This window comes from Euphorbia lathyris, chromosome 3, assembly GCF_963576675.1.
Source record: "Euphorbia lathyris chromosome 3, ddEupLath1.1, whole genome shotgun sequence".
Taxonomy (NCBI): Eukaryota; Viridiplantae; Streptophyta; class Magnoliopsida; order Malpighiales; family Euphorbiaceae; genus Euphorbia; species Euphorbia lathyris.
Genome location: NC_088912.1, coordinates 6,919,720 through 6,939,904, shown reverse-complemented (window position 1 = coordinate 6,939,904; position 20,185 = coordinate 6,919,720). Strand labels below are relative to the sequence as shown.

At 34.9% G+C, this 20,185-nt stretch overlaps 1 protein-coding gene across 1 annotated transcript; it reads right to left on the bottom strand.

The window, feature by feature from the left end:
- Positions 1–14,430: 14,430 nt before the first annotated feature.
- Positions 14,431–16,235, bottom strand: LOC136221583 (pollen-specific leucine-rich repeat extensin-like protein 2). The gene is made up of 2 exons (XM_066008960.1): positions 15,852–16,235; positions 14,431–14,904 (listed from the first exon to the last, which is right to left on the bottom strand). The coding sequence occupies exons 1-2, from the start codon at positions 16,216–16,218 to the stop codon at positions 14,627–14,629; spliced, it is 645 nt and encodes a 214-aa protein (XP_065865032.1). The 5' UTR covers positions 16,219–16,235; the 3' UTR covers positions 14,431–14,626.
- Positions 16,236–20,185: the final 3,950 nt, after the last annotated feature.

The following is a 20,185-nucleotide window of genomic DNA, read 5'->3' as shown; positions in this document are numbered from 1 at the left end:
AAATCCAAATGTGTATGAAAGCAATTACAGTACAAACATCGTCATTCAGGTCATTCTAAACATTAAGATGTAAATAATAAAGAACATATACAATTGAGACAGATAAAAAAATCTGATTATATGAACATTCACTAAAAAAAAACATAAAATCTAACCTAGGAGAGGTACAAATAAAATGGAAAACCCCTAAAATTTTGCTTTCAACCTTACACTAACTCAAGAGGAATACATAAATTTGTACAATTTTACAAACTTTTAAACTATATATTTATTCTTCTTCACAAATGTGCAAAGCCATATAAGATCTATTCTTATAATTTCACTCTATATTTTTATTTATTGATTCCTTTCGGGTTTTTCTTTTTCCTGTTCCTGGGATACCAATCTAGTTGGGATGCGAGGTTCCAGGATAATGCATCGTCCCAATTTTTATATAAAAAAAATATACTGTGATTTAATTAATGAAGTTCTATACCATGATTAGTCTCTTGATCATGGAATAAAAAATAATATAGATTATATTAAATTAAGAAGATTTGAATTTTTGAACAAAGACTTCCCCTAAATATTTGTTTATAAATAAGAGTAGCATGAAGGCATGTTGAAAACAAAAACTTAGTCAGACAAAAAAATAAAATTCTATAGCAGAAATGGCAGACAATATGAGAAGCAATGAAGATGATATTCGAAGTCATGAAGGGGATTTGAGCAATGAAGATGATATTCAAAGTCGTGAAGAGGATTGGAGCAATGAACATGATATTCAAACAATTCGTTCTTCTCAACGTGCTGCTGCTAAAGCAAAACGTAATCATACAAGTTCTTGAATTTTGTAATTTAATAACATAAGAGCCTCTTAATCTTTGAGCATTTTGTTGAACTTTTATTAATGGCATTTGGTTGAAAAATGGAAAAACTGAGCATGAAATGAATGGTAAGTCTTTGCGAAATTTGTTGAACTTTTTTTTTATTGGTATTTGGTTGAAACTGGAAAAACTGAGCATGAACATAATGGCAAGTCTTAGCGAAATATGTTGGCATTTTGCTTGAAAAGGGGCAAATACGTTTAATGTATAATTACACTTGTTGAAATATGTAAAAGGTAATTTTTTTTTCATTCTTATTGTTATTGAATTTTCGTTTTTCAAACATTAATCTCGTTTTTGTTAGAGATAATAATAACTATTCTTAATACTTGTTCCTTAGGCACAACCAAAACCGGGAAGAATAGTGGCAAAGCCTCGCGTGAGCAAGTCTCGGAATCAGAATCAGACCATGTAATAGCAGGATATTACCGAATAGAGGTAGGAAATTGGAATGATGGAACGAAAAAAGCTGGATTTAATCGAAAATTGGTGAAACCTAAAGCCGGTCTTGCATCTAAATCTAAAGCTGGTCTTGCTTCTAAATCTAAAACACCTTCTGCTCCTACTAGAAAGAGGTGATCCTACTTAAAGATACCATAAGTAATAGATCTAACTAATAATAAAAACTAGTGATGCATTCTGGAGATATGCAATTCGTGTTAATGATTTGGTGGTGGTATTGGGGAGTATTGTAGTATATTTCTCCATTTCGTTATGCTTTTTATTTATTATCTTCTCTTTATGTGCTGTTATTTTCCTTTTTTCCTACTTAATTGGTCTTAACCAAGACAATGAGAACAAATAATCATGTATCTTGTATGATCAGATTCAGTTTACCAATCATTTTTCTCATTAATAAAATTTCGTTACATATATTTTCAATCAGTGACGGAATCATGATCAAAAGTTGGAGAACGTCACGGTATGTAAAAAAAATATAAGGTTATGATTTAAGATTTTGCATTTGTTTTCGTATATAGATAATAGGGCCGTTTTGTAGACCACCCCAAATCCATTTTCAAAAGGAACTCCTCAAAGAGTTGTTCAGTAGGATGGGATCCTCTGTGACCCTACCCAATTTTGCCGTTACTTAGAATATTCTTAGATATGATTGACATATCTCGATATCACAAATTCATATTTGTATACATTATCCAAAAATAAAGGAATGACAATTAAATGAGTATTGGTGTATTATTATCCAATAATTGAGATGATGATTCGATTGAGTCCCGAATTTATTCTCATTTTTATTTTTATGGATTAATTTAATTTAATTTTTATTTTTATTCATTTATACCTTTTTACAACTTTAGCTTTTATTCATTTTAGTCCTGATTTTGAACTTAAAGAACTTAGAATCTGAAGAGTCCGTATCAATCCCAGCTCTCTCCACCTTCAAAATAAAATGTAATGCAACTTCCCTTTGAAGGACTTGAACTGTCAAATCAATATTGAAATCGGTTATGAACTGCAGAATCCGTTGAAGTAGTATCAAAATAAACCCTAAATCCTAGATTAAGTGGAAATCTCTAAATCAATTCAAAATCAAGCAAACTCATTCAAATAAACCAAATCCATTCAAAATTAAGAAGTTAACTCAACTAAATTTAAGGGAGGTTGGCAAAATCCAGCCGCTTGATGGTAGAGAATTGTTGAGTTCATAACCGATTTACTCAAAGTGACGCGGGGCATCTTTCCCTAGGATCGGGTCCAAACGAGGGAAGTCAGAGGAAAAATCAAGCACGAGCAACAAGCGAGCAAGGAGGCCAAAATGTGCCACACAACAAGTGGGGCACGCTCCGCGTGGTTTATTACACGCTCCACGTACTTGAGGGTTTGATCCAAAGAGAAGTTCAGGAGGTCATCTATGCAGGGCTTGGATTAGGCATGCTCCGCGTAGAGGGAAAACACGCTCCACGTATAAGAAGAAATGATCCGGAAGGAGTTCATCAGCCAAACTACGTCCTGTGTATAATTGAGCACGCCCCGCGTAGAGTGAGTACTGATCCAGAGAGGAGCTCAACAGCCAAGGCACGCCCCACGTAGAATTACGCACGTCCCGCGTGCCTTCAGCTTAAGGAACTTGCTTGCTTCCTCATTATTTACAATCCTGACACTCCTTATTTACACCTTTGCCACTCTCTTATTACAACCCTACCACTCCCTATTTACCATCCATGCCACCCCTTTATATTTAACCCATTTTACCCTTATCTTATTATTTTAAGTAGTTATATGCTTTACCCTTTATTGTAATTTGGCAATTAGGTTTTAGATGATATAAATTCATCTATTTGTCATTGTAATGCTTAACTTTTTATCAATCAAATTATCAACTTCTTTGTGAAGCTTTGTTAAGGTTCTACCTTCAACAATGGGGATTTTATTATTCCTATGGATTTAGTCCATGAAATTGGGATTCACTCCTTCTAGTTTAGCTAAAGAAGAACATCTTTGTTAGTTTACGATTAAAACTAACATGATACGGAGGGTGATGCGCGCCGCGTATGTCAGAAGATTTTTGCTCCTTGCTCGTACCTGAAATACAATTATCGAGAGCCGAGTTAGCTTGACGTTTTATTTTGGGTAAATTCCAAAAAAAAACCCTGTGGTTTGATGTTGTTTCAAAAAAACCCTTGTGGTTTGTTATTACAAAAAAAAGGACTGTGGTTTGCGCCGTTACCCCCAAAAACCGAAAACGACATTGTTCTTGATTTTTCAGATTTCCGAAACTTAAAAAAAAGGAAGAATAAGGAGGAAGAAGGAAGAAGGAGAGAAGAAAGGAAGAAGAGGAAGAAGGAAGAAGAAGAAGAAGAAAAAACAGAGAGAGAGAGGGATTGTACAAAAAATATATGTATTATTGACAAATCAATCAATCTCAATTAAATTAAGATGAACTTAAATTCATGATTTTTTTTTTTGCTATTAAAACTTACAAAAAAATCAGATCCAAAATCTAGTTTTTTGGCCGCTTTCCATCTTTTTGTCTTATTCAATTTTCATCTTTCCTCTTATATTTATTAATGGAAGATAAATAATAATAAAAAAATAAATGGAGAGAGATTGCAGGCTGTAGTTTTAGAGGGAGATCACCCGAGATATCCTTCTGAGGAAGATGGAGTTATTTGATAATTTTTGAACAGGTGGTTTATTTCTATTGGCCATGGTACACCACCTCAAATTCTGAGGTGGTGTGCCTGGCACATAGTACAATTTCTCTACTAAATAGCACAATTTACGGGTGATATCTTGTTGGTTTCACATCTACCTTATATTATAATATTGAAAAATAAAAATACAAAAGATTTAAAAAATGAATTACATTATGTGATTTCGTATATATAAATGTACTTTTTTTTTGTGATTAAAGTTTAAAGTCTATTTTAAATTCATTTTTTTATAATAAAATCATTGAATTTTATATTTGATTTGAAGCAAATTATTCTAATAAATTTATATAAAAAAATAACTAAAATACTGCTGCAACATAAAATTTAGATGACTATATATCCCAATATTACTAATACGAGACATATTTGACTTTTACATCAGATGGATATAAGAAAAATCTGAAAAATCAAAAAACCAAAAAACCAAATCGAAGTCAAAGTAAAAATAAGGTTAAATAAAACCAATGGATTAGTATACGATTTTTTATTTTTAAAAATAATGGTTAATGGTTACGGTTATAGTTTAGTATTTCAAAAACTGCAGTTAACCAAAACTGGCCGAATATCAATTAAATACTAAAAAAAAAATATAGATTTATTTATGATACCGATCGGTTTCGTCTGAGGGTTTTAATCTTAAACTCACAAAAATATTTCTTCTCTAGCTAAACTAGAAAGAGTGAATCCTGGGTTTTATGGACTAAATCCATAGGAATAATGAAATCCTTGTTGAAGGTGAAAACCTTAACAAAACTTCTTAAAGAAGATGATTAAATTTGTATTGATAAAAGTTAAGGAATAACAAAGAAAGAAATGAATTTATATCATCTAAAACCTAATTACCAAATTACAATAAAGGATAAAGAATATAACTAATTAAAAATAACAAGATAATGGTAAATTGGGTTAAATATAAAGGGGTGGCATATGTGTAAATATAGGAGTGGTAGAATTGTAATTAGGAAATGGCAAATGTTGTGAATAAGGAGTGGTAGGATTGTAATTAAGGAGGAAGCTGGAGTAAGAGGCAAGTTCCTTAAAATGAAGGCACGCGGAGCGTGCCCAAATCCAAGCCCCGCGTAGGTGGCCTTCTGCACTTTTCTCCGGATCAACCTTCCTTCACGCGGAGCGTGCTTGAGCTGCTGTGTGGCACTGTTTTAGCCTCTTTACTCGCTTGTTGCTCGTGCTTGGTTCTTCATCGGACTTCCCTCGTCCGGATCCAATCCTCCAAGGAGATACCCCACATCAATTTATATATATATATAATTATAATTATGTGGGATTGTAAAAAAATGAAGATTGTTTGAAATCATCTTAATCTATGTATAAAATTTCAAAGCATACTTCTCAATGTTTATTAATTAAGTAAAATAGGCTAAAATTTTAAAATAATAAGGATTAATTAATAGTGATCGATATAAAATGATAATCAACAACAATTAATAAAAAACCTAGAAATCGAATTTTGCCTAAAAATAACAGAATATATAGACACCAAAACGTGAACATATAGTTGGAAAGAATCGGTCATGGATTGCTGATTTATAATCCATTCACGCATTATTTTTTTATTTCTTTGTTTTGAATTTTATTTTTAGTTAGATCAACTTTTCGAGTTTTTGTTGCCTTCTTCTACATAATCTCCTCTACTCTCCAGTCCATAGTCTACATAGATACAATGTACCTACATCTCTCTATCTCTCCATTGTTAATCTCTTTAATTCAGCATTGACCCATCGTCTCACTCATAATAAAAATTAGAATTTTTTTTAATTTACTAATGGTTAGAAACTGAAACAAAAGGTTAACCGACCGAAATAATTGCTTAACCGATTAGTGGTTAACCAAATTTAATGGACTAGTGTATTGTTAATGTTTTTAACAAATCGATCAAATTGTTAGCCGATCGAATTAACCTTAACGGACTTGTTAACCAACCACGTGCACCCCTAAATAGCATATCCCAATTAATAATTTTTAAAAGGCAAACAACATCCTAAAATCCCCGTTCTTTAATTTTTTGGTCTATTAAGCTTTTTATCTTTTATTTGGATACATTAAACCCATGATCATTTACTTTTGGTAACATTAAGCCCTTACTTGTAAAGTTTGTTAGTTGTTAATATCTAATTAAAAATTATATTCATTTAATTTGTGTTTGAATTTAGATTTTTTTACCGCTCAAAATAAGATTTTTACAATTTTCATTTAGCCACATTGCATATATATCCCTATTTTGACTTTTATTGTTATATTATATTTTTAATTTAAAATATCAAAATCTCGTTGAAATAACTATTGTTTTATCAAGTTTCCACGTTGCCATTGCATAATTTAAATTACAAGTTGCCACTCCAGCCCATTCTTATTGATTCCTTTAAATCTAAACAAGATTTTTCTTTAGGTCATACTTAATTATGCTTATAATGAAGGCAAATGATATATACAACTCGTTGTATATAAGCATTAATTATCTATAAATTTTCTTATATTTTCTATAAAAAAGAGAGTTTTAATTTTAAAATAAACATTTATTTATATTGAAAATATAATAATATATTATTATAAATGCATTTAAATATTTAAACATTAAAGTATCAACAAATTTTTATGTATTGGAAAATAAAGTAACACTAATAACAAGAATTTTAAGGTTTTTATTTACAGCCCTAAGGGCTGTAAATATCGAAACCCTATAATGAATTATTTGATATGGATTCATATGCTTCTATAATTTAAGTACATAATTTATGGATTCGCATTTCTGATGTTGAGATTCAATTTCAGAAATTATATTATAATTTTATATTCAATTTCAGAAATTATATTATAATCTTAACTCTTAAATATATTTTTTTTTATATGAAAATGCTTATAACTATCGTTAGGTGAAAAAATAATCAGTAAAACAAAAAAAAACAAGATCTATGAAGAGACGAAAACGACTATAAAAAAACAAAAAAAAATCGTAAAAGATATAAAAAATACAAAATAACAATAAAAATATACTTTTCTAAAAATTTTCAAAAATCCAAATGTGTATGAAAGCAATTACAGTACAAACATCGTCATTCAGGTCATTCTAAACATTAAGATGTAAATAATAAAGAACATATACAATTGAGACAGATAAAAAAATCTGATTATATGAACATTCACTAAAAAAAAACATAAAATCTAACCTAGGAGAGGTACAAATAAAATGGAAAACCCCTAAAATTTTGCTTTCAACCTTACACTAACTCAAGAGGAATACATAAATTTGTACAATTTTACAAACTTTTAAACTATATATTTATTCTTCTTCACAAATGTGCAAAGCCATATAAGATCTATTCTTATAATTTCACTCTATATTTTTATTTATTGATTCCTTTCGGGTTTTTCTTTTTCCTGTTCCTGGGATACCAATCTAGTTGGGATGCGAGGTTCCAGGATAATGCATCGTCCCAATTTTTATATAAAAAAAATATACTGTGATTTAATTAATGAAGTTCTATACCATGATTAGTCTCTTGATCATGGAATAAAAAATAATATAGATTATATTAAATTAAGAAGATTTGAATTTTTGAACAAAGACTTCCCCTAAATATTTGTTTATAAATAAGAGTAGCATGAAGGCATGTTGAAAACAAAAACTTAGTCAGACAAAAAAATAAAATTCTATAGCAGAAATGGCAGACAATATGAGAAGCAATGAAGATGATATTCGAAGTCATGAAGGGGATTTGAGCAATGAAGATGATATTCAAAGTCGTGAAGAGGATTGGAGCAATGAACATGATATTCAAACAATTCGTTCTTCTCAACGTGCTGCTGCTAAAGCAAAACGTAATCATACAAGTTCTTGAATTTTGTAATTTAATAACATAAGAGCCTCTTAATCTTTGAGCATTTTGTTGAACTTTTATTAATGGCATTTGGTTGAAAAATGGAAAAACTGAGCATGAAATGAATGGTAAGTCTTTGCGAAATTTGTTGAACTTTTTTTTTATTGGTATTTGGTTGAAACTGGAAAAACTGAGCATGAACATAATGGCAAGTCTTAGCGAAATATGTTGGCATTTTGCTTGAAAAGGGGCAAATACGTTTAATGTATAATTACACTTGTTGAAATATGTAAAAGGTAATTTTTTTTTCATTCTTATTGTTATTGAATTTTCGTTTTTCAAACATTAATCTCGTTTTTGTTAGAGATAATAATAACTATTCTTAATACTTGTTCCTTAGGCACAACCAAAACCGGGAAGAATAGTGGCAAAGCCTCGCGTGAGCAAGTCTCGGAATCAGAATCAGACCATGTAATAGCAGGATATTACCGAATAGAGGTAGGAAATTGGAATGATGGAACGAAAAAAGCTGGATTTAATCGAAAATTGGTGAAACCTAAAGCCGGTCTTGCATCTAAATCTAAAGCTGGTCTTGCTTCTAAATCTAAAACACCTTCTGCTCCTACTAGAAAGAGGTGATCCTACTTAAAGATACCATAAGTAATAGATCTAACTAATAATAAAAACTAGTGATGCATTCTGGAGATATGCAATTCGTGTTAATGATTTGGTGGTGGTATTGGGGAGTATTGTAGTATATTTCTCCATTTCGTTATGCTTTTTATTTATTATCTTCTCTTTATGTGCTGTTATTTTCCTTTTTTCCTACTTAATTGGTCTTAACCAAGACAATGAGAACAAATAATCATGTATCTTGTATGATCAGATTCAGTTTACCAATCATTTTTCTCATTAATAAAATTTCGTTACATATATTTTCAATCAGTGACGGAATCATGATCAAAAGTTGGAGAACGTCACGGTATGTAAAAAAAATATAAGGTTATGATTTAAGATTTTGCATTTGTTTTCGTATATAGATAATAGGGCCGTTTTGTAGACCACCCCAAATCCATTTTCAAAAGGAACTCCTCAAAGAGTTGTTCAGTAGGATGGGATCCTCTGTGACCCTACCCAATTTTGCCGTTACTTAGAATATTCTTAGATATGATTGACATATCTCGATATCACAAATTCATATTTGTATACATTATCCAAAAATAAAGGAATGACAATTAAATGAGTATTGGTGTATTATTATCCAATAATTGAGATGATGATTCGATTGAGTCCCGAATTTATTCTCATTTTTATTTTTATGGATTAATTTAATTTAATTTTTATTTTTATTCATTTATACCTTTTTACAACTTTAGCTTTTATTCATTTTAGTCCTGATTTTGAACTTAAAGAACTTAGAATCTGAAGAGTCCGTATCAATCCCAGCTCTCTCCACCTTCAAAATAAAATGTAATGCAACTTCCCTTTGAAGGACTTGAACTGTCAAATCAATATTGAAATCGGTTATGAACTGCAGAATCCGTTGAAGTAGTATCAAAATAAACCCTAAATCCTAGATTAAGTGGAAATCTCTAAATCAATTCAAAATCAAGCAAACTCATTCAAATAAACCAAATCCATTCAAAATTAAGAAGTTAACTCAACTAAATTTAAGGGAGGTTGGCAAAATCCAGCCGCTTGATGGTAGAGAATTGTTGAGTTCATAACCGATTTACTCAAAGTGACGCGGGGCATCTTTCCCTAGGATCGGGTCCAAACGAGGGAAGTCAGAGGAAAAATCAAGCACGAGCAACAAGCGAGCAAGGAGGCCAAAATGTGCCACACAACAAGTGGGGCACGCTCCGCGTGGTTTATTACACGCTCCACGTACTTGAGGGTTTGATCCAAAGAGAAGTTCAGGAGGTCATCTATGCAGGGCTTGGATTAGGCATGCTCCGCGTAGAGGGAAAACACGCTCCACGTATAAGAAGAAATGATCCGGAAGGAGTTCATCAGCCAAACTACGTCCTGTGTATAATTGAGCACGCCCCGCGTAGAGTGAGTACTGATCCAGAGAGGAGCTCAACAGCCAAGGCACGCCCCACGTAGAATTACGCACGTCCCGCGTGCCTTCAGCTTAAGGAACTTGCTTGCTTCCTCATTATTTACAATCCTGACACTCCTTATTTACACCTTTGCCACTCTCTTATTACAACCCTACCACTCCCTATTTACCATCCATGCCACCCCTTTATATTTAACCCATTTTACCCTTATCTTATTATTTTAAGTAGTTATATGCTTTACCCTTTATTGTAATTTGGCAATTAGGTTTTAGATGATATAAATTCATCTATTTGTCATTGTAATGCTTAACTTTTTATCAATCAAATTATCAACTTCTTTGTGAAGCTTTGTTAAGGTTCTACCTTCAACAATGGGGATTTTATTATTCCTATGGATTTAGTCCATGAAATTGGGATTCACTCCTTCTAGTTTAGCTAAAGAAGAACATCTTTGTTAGTTTACGATTAAAACTAACATGATACGGAGGGTGATGCGCGCCGCGTATGTCAGAAGATTTTTGCTCCTTGCTCGTACCTGAAATACAATTATCGAGAGCCGAGTTAGCTTGACGTTTTATTTTGGGTAAATTCCAAAAAAAAACCCTGTGGTTTGATGTTGTTTCAAAAAAACCCTTGTGGTTTGTTATTACAAAAAAAAGGACTGTGGTTTGCGCCGTTACCCCCAAAAACCGAAAACGACATTGTTCTTGATTTTTCAGATTTCCGAAACTTAAAAAAAAGGAAGAATAAGGAGGAAGAAGGAAGAAGGAGAGAAGAAAGGAAGAAGAGGAAGAAGGAAGAAGAAGAAGAAGAAGAAGAATGAGGAAGAAGAAGAAGAGGAAGAAGGAAGAAGAAGAAGGAGGAGAGAGAGAGGAAAAAAATAAAAAAAATAAAAAAATTCGAATTTCCAACTTTACCCCTATGTCACGTCAGCATTTTAACACCGTTAAGCCATTTTCTGTTTTTCGGGTAACGGCGCAAACCACAATCCTTTTTTTTTGTAATAACAAACCACAAGGGGTTTTTTGGAACAACATCAAACAACAGGGTTTTTTTTTGGAATTTACCCTTTTATTTTCTAATTTAATAAAAAATAAGGAAAATTAACCGAAAGTACATAATTTATTTTTATTTCGTTATTTTATTAAAACACTCTATTTTTGCAATTAAACTTATTTATTTCATCTAAAATTAAATCGTAAATCACGCTAAAAGATAGGGACGAAACGCCCCTATCAGAGAGCAAAGTTGGGAGTGAGGAAATTGAGTCGATGTTCAAGGGTGACAAGCACGTGTCTTTCAATGAGCCGCCTAAAGGGCTTCCAACTTTGAGAAGGCTACCACGAGACATAGCATGGGATCCGGGAGATAGTGCACCTAGCTCTAGATATGGTGAGTTGAGCTCTAGAGAGGAGGAGGAAAGTTGCTCTATGAAGCCTATTGATAGCACCGAGATGCCTAGCATATGCCACATGCAAAAGAATCGAGTCACTCATTGGGTAAAATTTGAACTTATTCTTTTGTGCTTTGTTGAAATATATGTGTTGGAAGCTTGGTTGTGTATATTGAGGGAGAACCTTTCCTATGATGAGCCCATGAGGGGTGATATTGTCATGAGGAATGGGAGTTTTATGTTGAGGGACGATCTTTCCTATGATGAGCCCATGAGGAGTGATCTTGTCATGAGGAATGAGAGTTTTATATTGAGGGAGGATCTTTCCTATGATGAGCCCATGAGAGGTGATCTTGTTGTGAGGAGTGTGAGCTTCATATTGAGGGAGAACATTCCCTATGATGAGCCCATGGGAGATGATCTTATTGTGAGGAATGTGGACTCTATGTTGAGTGAGAACCTTCCCTATGATAAGCCTATGAGAGGCAAGCTTGTTGTGAGGGATGTGAACTTTATGTTGAGGGAGAACCTTCCCTATGATGGGACCATGAAGGGTGATCTTGTTGTGGGCTTTGGTGATTGTTTGTTGCAGGGAAATGGCTTCCCATGGAATATAGAGAAGATGCAAGCAAGTCAAGACTTGGTAAATCCAGAACTCACTATTGTGTGCCTTATTGACATGTATGTGTGTGGGTATATGTTGTGCTTATTGGAGAAGCGTCAACCTTATGAGGAGTCAATGAGAAGCGATCTTGTGATGAAGATAGTGGGGTTTATGAAGTCTTTGATGAATGGGAATAACCGCTCGAGAGATATTGAGGAGATTGACGGAATTCAAGGCTTGGAGAATAATGGCCAAGTTAGTAAAGTGGCAAGTCTTGAAGTTCCGGGATTGTTAACCTAAGGTGAGGGAGGAGCTACTATGTGTGTGCTTGGGTTCACTATATAGAGGTTCGGGCATATTCGACTCAAAGCCATATTGGGGTTTTGAAGAGCATATGTGGGATTAAGCCTAATTGGGTTGATATATGTCGTCGGGACCTTCCATTTGAGGTAGGCCAAGAGCGGGAGAAGATTGTATTGATTCCTCAAGTTCGTGATGGGGAGATCAAGAGGGCCCATGGATGGTCCATTCAACGAAGTGAGAGGCGTTAAACGACCATCCAAACATTTGTTGGGAAGTGGTTTGACAAGCTTAGTCAAGACATACCATTCGATATTGGGAGAGGATTCGATATTGGTGGAGATTGGGAGATGAGTACCATGGAAGATGAAGTCCGGGGTGAGGCACTTGTGGAGATATGGGGAAAAGCTCGTGAGGAGAAGATGAGTCCGACAATATGTGGAGTGGACTTCTTGAATTCATCTCGAGCAACACTTTGGTTCGATTTGAGGGCTTGGGTTCATTCACAACGAACACGTCTCATCAATATGTGGCAAGCAACTTGGGGTCAAGTTCTTTTTAAGAGAGAGTGTATGATGCGGGGCATCTTTCCCTAGGATCGGTTCCAGACGAGGGAAGTCGGAGGAAGAATGAAGCACGAGCAACAAGCGAGCAAGGAGGCCAAACTGTGCCACACAACAAGTGGGGCATGCTCCGCGTGGTTTATTACACGCTCCGCGTACTTGAGGGTTTGATCCAAAGAGAAGTCCAGGAGGTCATCTACGCAGGGCTTGGATTACGCACGCTCCGCGTATAAGAAGAAATGATCCGGAAGGAGTTCATCAGCCAAACTACGCCCCGCGTAGAATTGGGCACGCTCCGCGTATAGTGAGTACTGATCCAGAGAGTAGCTCAACAGCTAAGGCACGCCCCGCGTAGAATTAGGCACGCCTCGCGTGCCTTCAGCTTAAGGAACTTGCTCCTTACTCCAACTTCCTCCTTATTTATAATCCTGCCACTCCTTATTTACACCTTTGTCACTCCCTTATTACAACCCTACCACTCCCTATTTACCATCCATGTCACCCCTTTATATTTAACCCCTTTTACCCTTATCTTATTATTTTAAGTAGTTATATGCTTTATCCTTTATTGTAATTTGGCAATTAGGTTTTAGATGATATAAATTCATCTCTTTGTCATTGTAATGTTTAACTTTTTTATCAATCAAATTATCAACTTCTTTATGAAGCTTTGTTAAGGTTCTACCTTCAACAATGAGGATTTTATTATTCCTATGGATTTAGTCCATGAAATTGGGATACACTCCTTCTAGTTTAGCTAGAGAAGAACATCTTTGTCAGTTTACGATTAAAACTAACACGTTCCGAAATTAATCCGTATCACAAAGCCATCAAGATGATGTTAAGTTCGATTTACTCAACAGCTGAATTCAAACTTCTCTCAGCGGACTAATTTTGTTCCAGAGCTGAGATATGATGGACAAAGGGCGAGAGAATAGAAAAGAAAGTAGAAAGAAACAGGGGGAGCCAAAATTTGCTTCCCTCTTTTTCCAAAAAAAAAAAGAAAATTATCATAGGGACAGAATTCTGTCTGCATGATAAACTTTTCACTGGTGAAATTAGAATTCATCGATGAAATTACAATTTTGCTTTCCGCCAGTAATCTGCAACGGAAATCAATCTGATGCTATTCCGCCGGTGATTAGCAGCTGAAATTAGTTCTCTGGTAAATTCCACTGGTAATTTGTGATTTTCTTATAGTGATAGCAGGAAAAGAAAAACATACTAAAATCACAATATGCTTTCTATAAGATAATCATAGTGGTTAAAACTCAATCTGGTCAATCATTCAACGAAAATAAAAGTAAACTACTAAGTAAATTTAAATAAGAATACAATACGGGTTTAATATATCATTTACCTTTAAATTTGTCCAAAATAGTTGATTGGCCCCTGAACTTTCAAAGTGTCTTGATAGTCACTTGAATTTTTATATAATGTTCAGTTAGCCACCTGAACTTGCGTAAAATGTAATCAATTAATCATTCGGTTGTAAAAAAATGGGGACTAACGGAATATTTTATGTAAGTTCAGACACATTAAAAGTTCAGGAGCAATTAACCATTTTGGAAAAGTACAGAGGACAAATGATGTATTAAGCCTACAATATAACTCATGTGATACAAAATGACAGGTTGTCTCATCATACAAGTTCTTTATAAAATAACAACACACCAAGATAACATAATAAAGAGAAAAATAATGACAGAAAAACACATCATTGATTATTATCTACAGAGCAGGTAATAAAATCACACGAATACGTAAAACACATCATTGATTTTTTTTTATTATATGTCTGACCCAACATGATATTCGTATACAAGTATCACCTCCTTCTAGCAGGACCAGATTTACCCACTTTAGATATAGGAGGACCAGTATTGACTCTTGTCCGAGGACCAGGATTCCCTCTTGGTTGAGGACTGGGTCTAGATTGCTGACCGGGACTAGCTCTCGGTTTCACAAATGTTCGATTAAATCCAGCTATTTGTCTTCCATCATTCCATTCTTCTACCTCTACTGGGAAATCTCCTCCCCCTCCTCCATCTTCATCTGCTGAAACTGACCCGGTCGAGGGTGTGCCATCATCCTGCCAGGTTGCACCTAACGAACCATTTAACTCAAAAGTGTTAAGAATAATTTTCATTATCTTTAAACAAAAACATCATGACCGTTTGAAAAAAAAAACAACAATAATAAAAAAAATACTATTGATGTATTTAAAGAAGTGTAATTATATTCTTGACTTGGTTTCTCAAAAAATACTTATTTGAAGGTAAAATTTCATACCTACGGTTTTGTTCTAAGTAAATTTCTAGTAAATATCAACAGCAATTACCAATGAAATTCAATTCCGCACTATTTTCCATTTAACTACGAAATTCTTTTTGAAAATATTACAGATAGACACGGGCCGAGACAGGGGTTTGGGGGGCTGCAGGAACCACCATGTCCACAAGTAGTTTCGGCCCCCCTGTCTCCACGAAATATGAGGATGCAATGGTTGCCGCCCTCTGTTTGCATAAAATAATGACGAGATGCTCAATTAGCACCCGAAAAATGGCTCAGGTCCCCTTAGGTCCTCACTAAATCCAAAATTCCAATTTTTTTTTTTTTACCGGTCAGGTCATCCTCGAATCCAAATTTCTAATTTTTTTGGCCTATTAGGTCATCCCTAAATCCGACTTTTTCTATTAGACACAAAAAATTTTACATGTTAAAAATCTCAAACACAATATAGCTTAATTTTGAAAAATTTACATTGGTAATTAAAATTGGTTCTTCAACATTCTGATTATAAAATGTATATGTACGAATTTTTTTTTAACAAAATCAATTTAGCAAAAAAATATTTTTTTATATACAAAATCGGCCCCAACCCAACAATCATGTATTCGACACTGCAGATAGAATTACACTACTTGGAATCATATTTTCAACTCGTGTTAATAATAATAAGACTAATATAGATTATAATCATTTTAAGAACAATACATATTTAAGGTTAAACTGAGCAAATTTGAAATTAGCATAGTGTAAAATGAATAAACCTTGATGAGTAACTCCTGTGTCATGGAATCTCGGTGGTGGAGCTGCATTATAAGGATTAATTGGTGCGTTAACTCCTGTGTCATGGAACCTCGGTGGAGGAGCTGCATTATAAGGATTACGTGGTGCGTAACCATACCCGGGTTGAGAAGGTGCATGATAAGGATTAGGTGTAGGTGGTGCGTAATAAGGATTAGGTGGTGCGTAACCATACCCAGGTTGAGGACTTGCGTAATAAGGATTAGGTGGTGTGTAACCATACCCGGCTACATTCGCCTGAGGACCGTAACCGGTGCTTTGATCGTTGTCGTCGCCGGAATCATCATCATAAGTTTGATATTGATTGTACCTCCTCCCATAGTTTGCCATTTCTGCCTAGCTAGCTATCTTTATTATTCTCAGTATGTTTTTTGCTTTCTACATGACTTCAGGCTACTCCTATTTATTCACCAATATGTGAGTCTTCGTTTTAATGATAATTTATTGAAAAATAGTGAGTCTTCGTTTTAATGATAATTTATTGAAAAATAAATAAAAATTGCAATGAAGCAAGATTAGGGGAATAAAATAAAGCCAACTTTTTTTGACAAATTGGGAAATATTATATTGTGCTTCTAATATGATGGTATATGTCATGAATATGACATATCACATACAATAATTTCAATATACCAGTTCTTTAGTTTGGATATAAGGTATAAATTTCGTCGAATGGTTATTGAGGAACAACGTACCCAGTTTCTATCTATAAAACAGTTGAATATTAAACATAACATATATCAGACAGTGAATTTTAAGCCGCACTAATAAAACGTGAGTTTTTGTTTCTGTGCAATTTTATAGTCTGGACACCCGAAAGATTCAGTGTTCTAGGCATTCAATAAAATTTAAACTTGCATATTGATGCGCCTCACGGCGTTCGGTACCGCAAGGCTCACTAAGGGATAAGTGTACCCCGTCGTTATCAAGTAATAAAATTCTGAAAAAGTCCAGGTATCGTCCACAGGATTTATTTCTGCAAGTATCAAGCTACTTGGTCTCAGGTGTTATCTAGGCTTTGGGGGTTTTGAGTTGGTTTTTCTTAAGTTAATCTACTCCTAGGTTGAATTATACTACTCCTATCTGATTCTAACTAAGTTATTCTACGTCTAATTAAGTTACTGTACCCCTAATTAAGTTAAATTACTCCTAAGTGATCTTTTACCAATGCAATTATCCGAAGGAACATGAAGGGATACGATGATAATGAAAATAGATTGTTTAGACAACGGAATTAAAATCTAAGTCACTTGTGTCCGAGACGATTAACCCTACCTATCCTCCTGAGGTCCCTAGTTCGTGATTCCCTTGTAAGGCCGAAACTAGCTCTAAGGCTCAGCAATTTGGGCTTAATCTTCTATAGGGTCGTCAATCCTATAGGCACTGACTAGGTCAGATTCAGCTCGCAATATGTGCCACCTTAATTTTGGGATTATCAAATGAGTTAAACCAATTGGACAAAGCGTAAGACAAAGATTAAAGCATTAAAACAATTGAATAAACAAAACTATAATATATATATCAAAGATGAAAGTATTGTCACGAAGATACAATGAGCCTAGGATTCATAACATGGATCAGATGTTAGACAGAATATAAAAGAAGAAAAATCCCTTTCAGGGAACCTGTCTACCAATGCAGGCGTCTTCCTAGGCCTTAAGGATGGAGCTTGAGCAATCCTCGGTGAGCGGAGCTTCAGAGGTGTCTTCAATGGAGGTTTGAAGGATATGGAGGAGGTGGAGAGGATTTCTCAAGAAGAAAAGCTAAGAAAATTACAAAGATAAAAGATGTTTAATTTACATTGGAAAAATCCTATTTATAGGTGCGGCTCGGGCCCTTCTCTTGACCTATTTCGTGTCCTTATGCAGGTAGGAAGTCGTGCGCCGGTCGTGGAGTCGTGGGGGCAGAATTGGTCTTTTTGACCAATTCCCGCAAGTCTGCTCGCCAAGCAGGGCGAACTGCTCGGCGAGCAGGCACTGCTCGTCGCGAGCAGGCTCCCTGCTTGCCCGAGCAGGCTCCGTAAATAGGCCAGTTCGTCGAGCAGTCTTGCCCGGCACGCCTCTACGCTGTCGCTGAATGCTAAAAGTGTGTTTTTCGCCCGAACTTATCCCTGCGCATGCACAAAAACTCCAGATAGCATTAGTCCAAAGGCTAAATTGACCCGTCAATCGCTTATTTTGAACAAATGCTTCGTTTGGTGCGACTTTTGATGAATCAATTAGCTTCAAAAGATAACAGAATTATAATATGCATGCCATTTTGGCCGTATTTGCCTAAATTGATCATAAAACGAGCCTAAACAACGAAAAGTAAATAAAACATTTCCAATTTCTAACTAACTCACACAAAAGCATTTAAATGCGAGAATTGCTCGCTTATTAACTAAATAACGCTAAAAACCGTCCTAAAACCATACCCAAAGATAGGGGTTTTTGACCCCTATCAAACCTCCTCGCACTTAAAACTTTACTTGTCCCCAAGTAAACTAAAAAACTAAACCCGCAATCACAAGCAAGCTAGAAAACCTACCAGTTTGACTAGGTGCTTGACACAATTTCGAGTATCTGTAATTACATGCATTCGGAAATACAAAGTAGAGACACGATATCCAAAAGCCGCATTTCAATTATCATTGATCCTATGTGTTGGTCCCTTATAACGTAACAAGTTAGTTCCAAGGGGGAGATAGGAACTATTTAAAATTTAAGTACGTTAAGGCTGACTTCTTTTTCTTTGAAAAGGGATTACATAGCGCACTTTGTAAATAAGACACTAGCTTAGTCAACTGGTGACTAAGTCAGCTTCTTTCGTTGAGTCAGGATATAGCACTTTGAGTCTATTCCTGAACTCAGACACTCAATACACACAACTCAGCTTGACCTCTTTACTTGGTCAGTTTTGTTTAACCAAGCAATATATATATTGAGGAGATTAAGGTTAGAAAGATGTTACTCAGCAGATTTATCCAGGTTCGACGTCTAAGCCTACGTCCTGTCTCCGGAACACGTTCCGAGCTTTCGAATTTTCTACTAAGCTCTTTAACGGTAGACCATCAAACCTTTTACAACTTAGAAGCTGAGTATAACAGGAGTAATTTCCTCTATACCTCTACTCACTCCTAATCTCACGTTGAGTACTATAACCGAGTACTCAGCCTCTCCTTTCTAATCTCTAGAAATGATAAAGATTTTTCCTAAACAACAATTGCTAACACACTTTAGATGATTGAATAATCACTCTAGACTTTTACATAAAAGATATGAATTTTGGTGTAAGAATTTGCTTTGCTTTTTCTTGCAGAACTTTGAGTAGAATTTTGGTCAGCGTAATGGCTTTTTAAAGTTCTGTATAGAATGAAGCAACTGAAGGGCTCTATTTATAGAGACGTCTGAGACATCGGTCATTTCGAATTTCGAAATAACCGTTCGAGGGAAACGGCTTCCTGTCGTTGTCACTCAGTCTTGCTCAGAGCTCTCGGCCAATCAAATTTGAGTATCTTCTGTCCTCGGTCAGTGTTGAGCAACTTTTAGTCAGCTCGGCAGAATGTCTCTCCATTTATGGTAAGGTCAACTAGACAGCGTCCTGTGTCTTCTGAACTTTACCCAAAGTGGAAACACTTTGTCTGGAAGTTGTTCTTGCTCAGCTGTTGTCTTGTACTCTTTGTCGATTCAACCCAGCAGCTTCGTTACGAGGTTGTTCAATGAAGGTCTTCTAGATCCTTCTTCCGCTAAGCTGCGTTTTGTACATAACGATAACGTTTTGCACACGCGGGCCGAGTTGCCTTGATTTGTTTGACTTGGGCTTTTGACTTCCGTATTGGGCTTTGGGCCTTTTATTCTTTATGTCTTATAAACAATTTTAACTCAACATTGAACAAACACATTAGTTAAATAAATCAAAGCATTTAAACTTAGTGTGTTTAGAATATATTTAATTTTACTTAAATAATTTTGTCAAATCAAAATCATGTGGAAAGGTGTTTCAACAATATGTTTTAAGAAAAAGGACACATGTTCAATTAAACGAGCTTGAGGGGATCGCTAAGTAAAACACCTCACCATAGGTAGTTCACTCATTTCACACAATTTTGGTGGCTAAAGTGTTTACTCTCGGCTTATGTTCTTGCTTAGGATTACGTTGATTTTGCATATTCATCCGAGTTCCTCTACTATGCTATATGACTCCAGTGATATCAAAAACAGCCTCGAATTGGGGTTGTAATGTGGTTAGAGGGTTAAAGGTACAACAAGGGTTAATAGTTCTAGCGCTAGAAAAACAAAGTTAAAATGGCTTTAGC

Excerpts from the sequence above, each read along its gene's own strand:
- LOC136221583 (XM_066008960.1), bottom strand. The coding sequence starts at position 16,218 with ATGGCAAACTATGGGAGGAGGTACAATCAATATCAAACTTATGATGAT. Across the intron at positions 14,905-15,851 it reads CACAGGAGTTACTCATCAAG|GTGCAACCTGGCAGGATGAT; the intron begins GTTTATTCATTT and ends ATGGTTCGTTAG.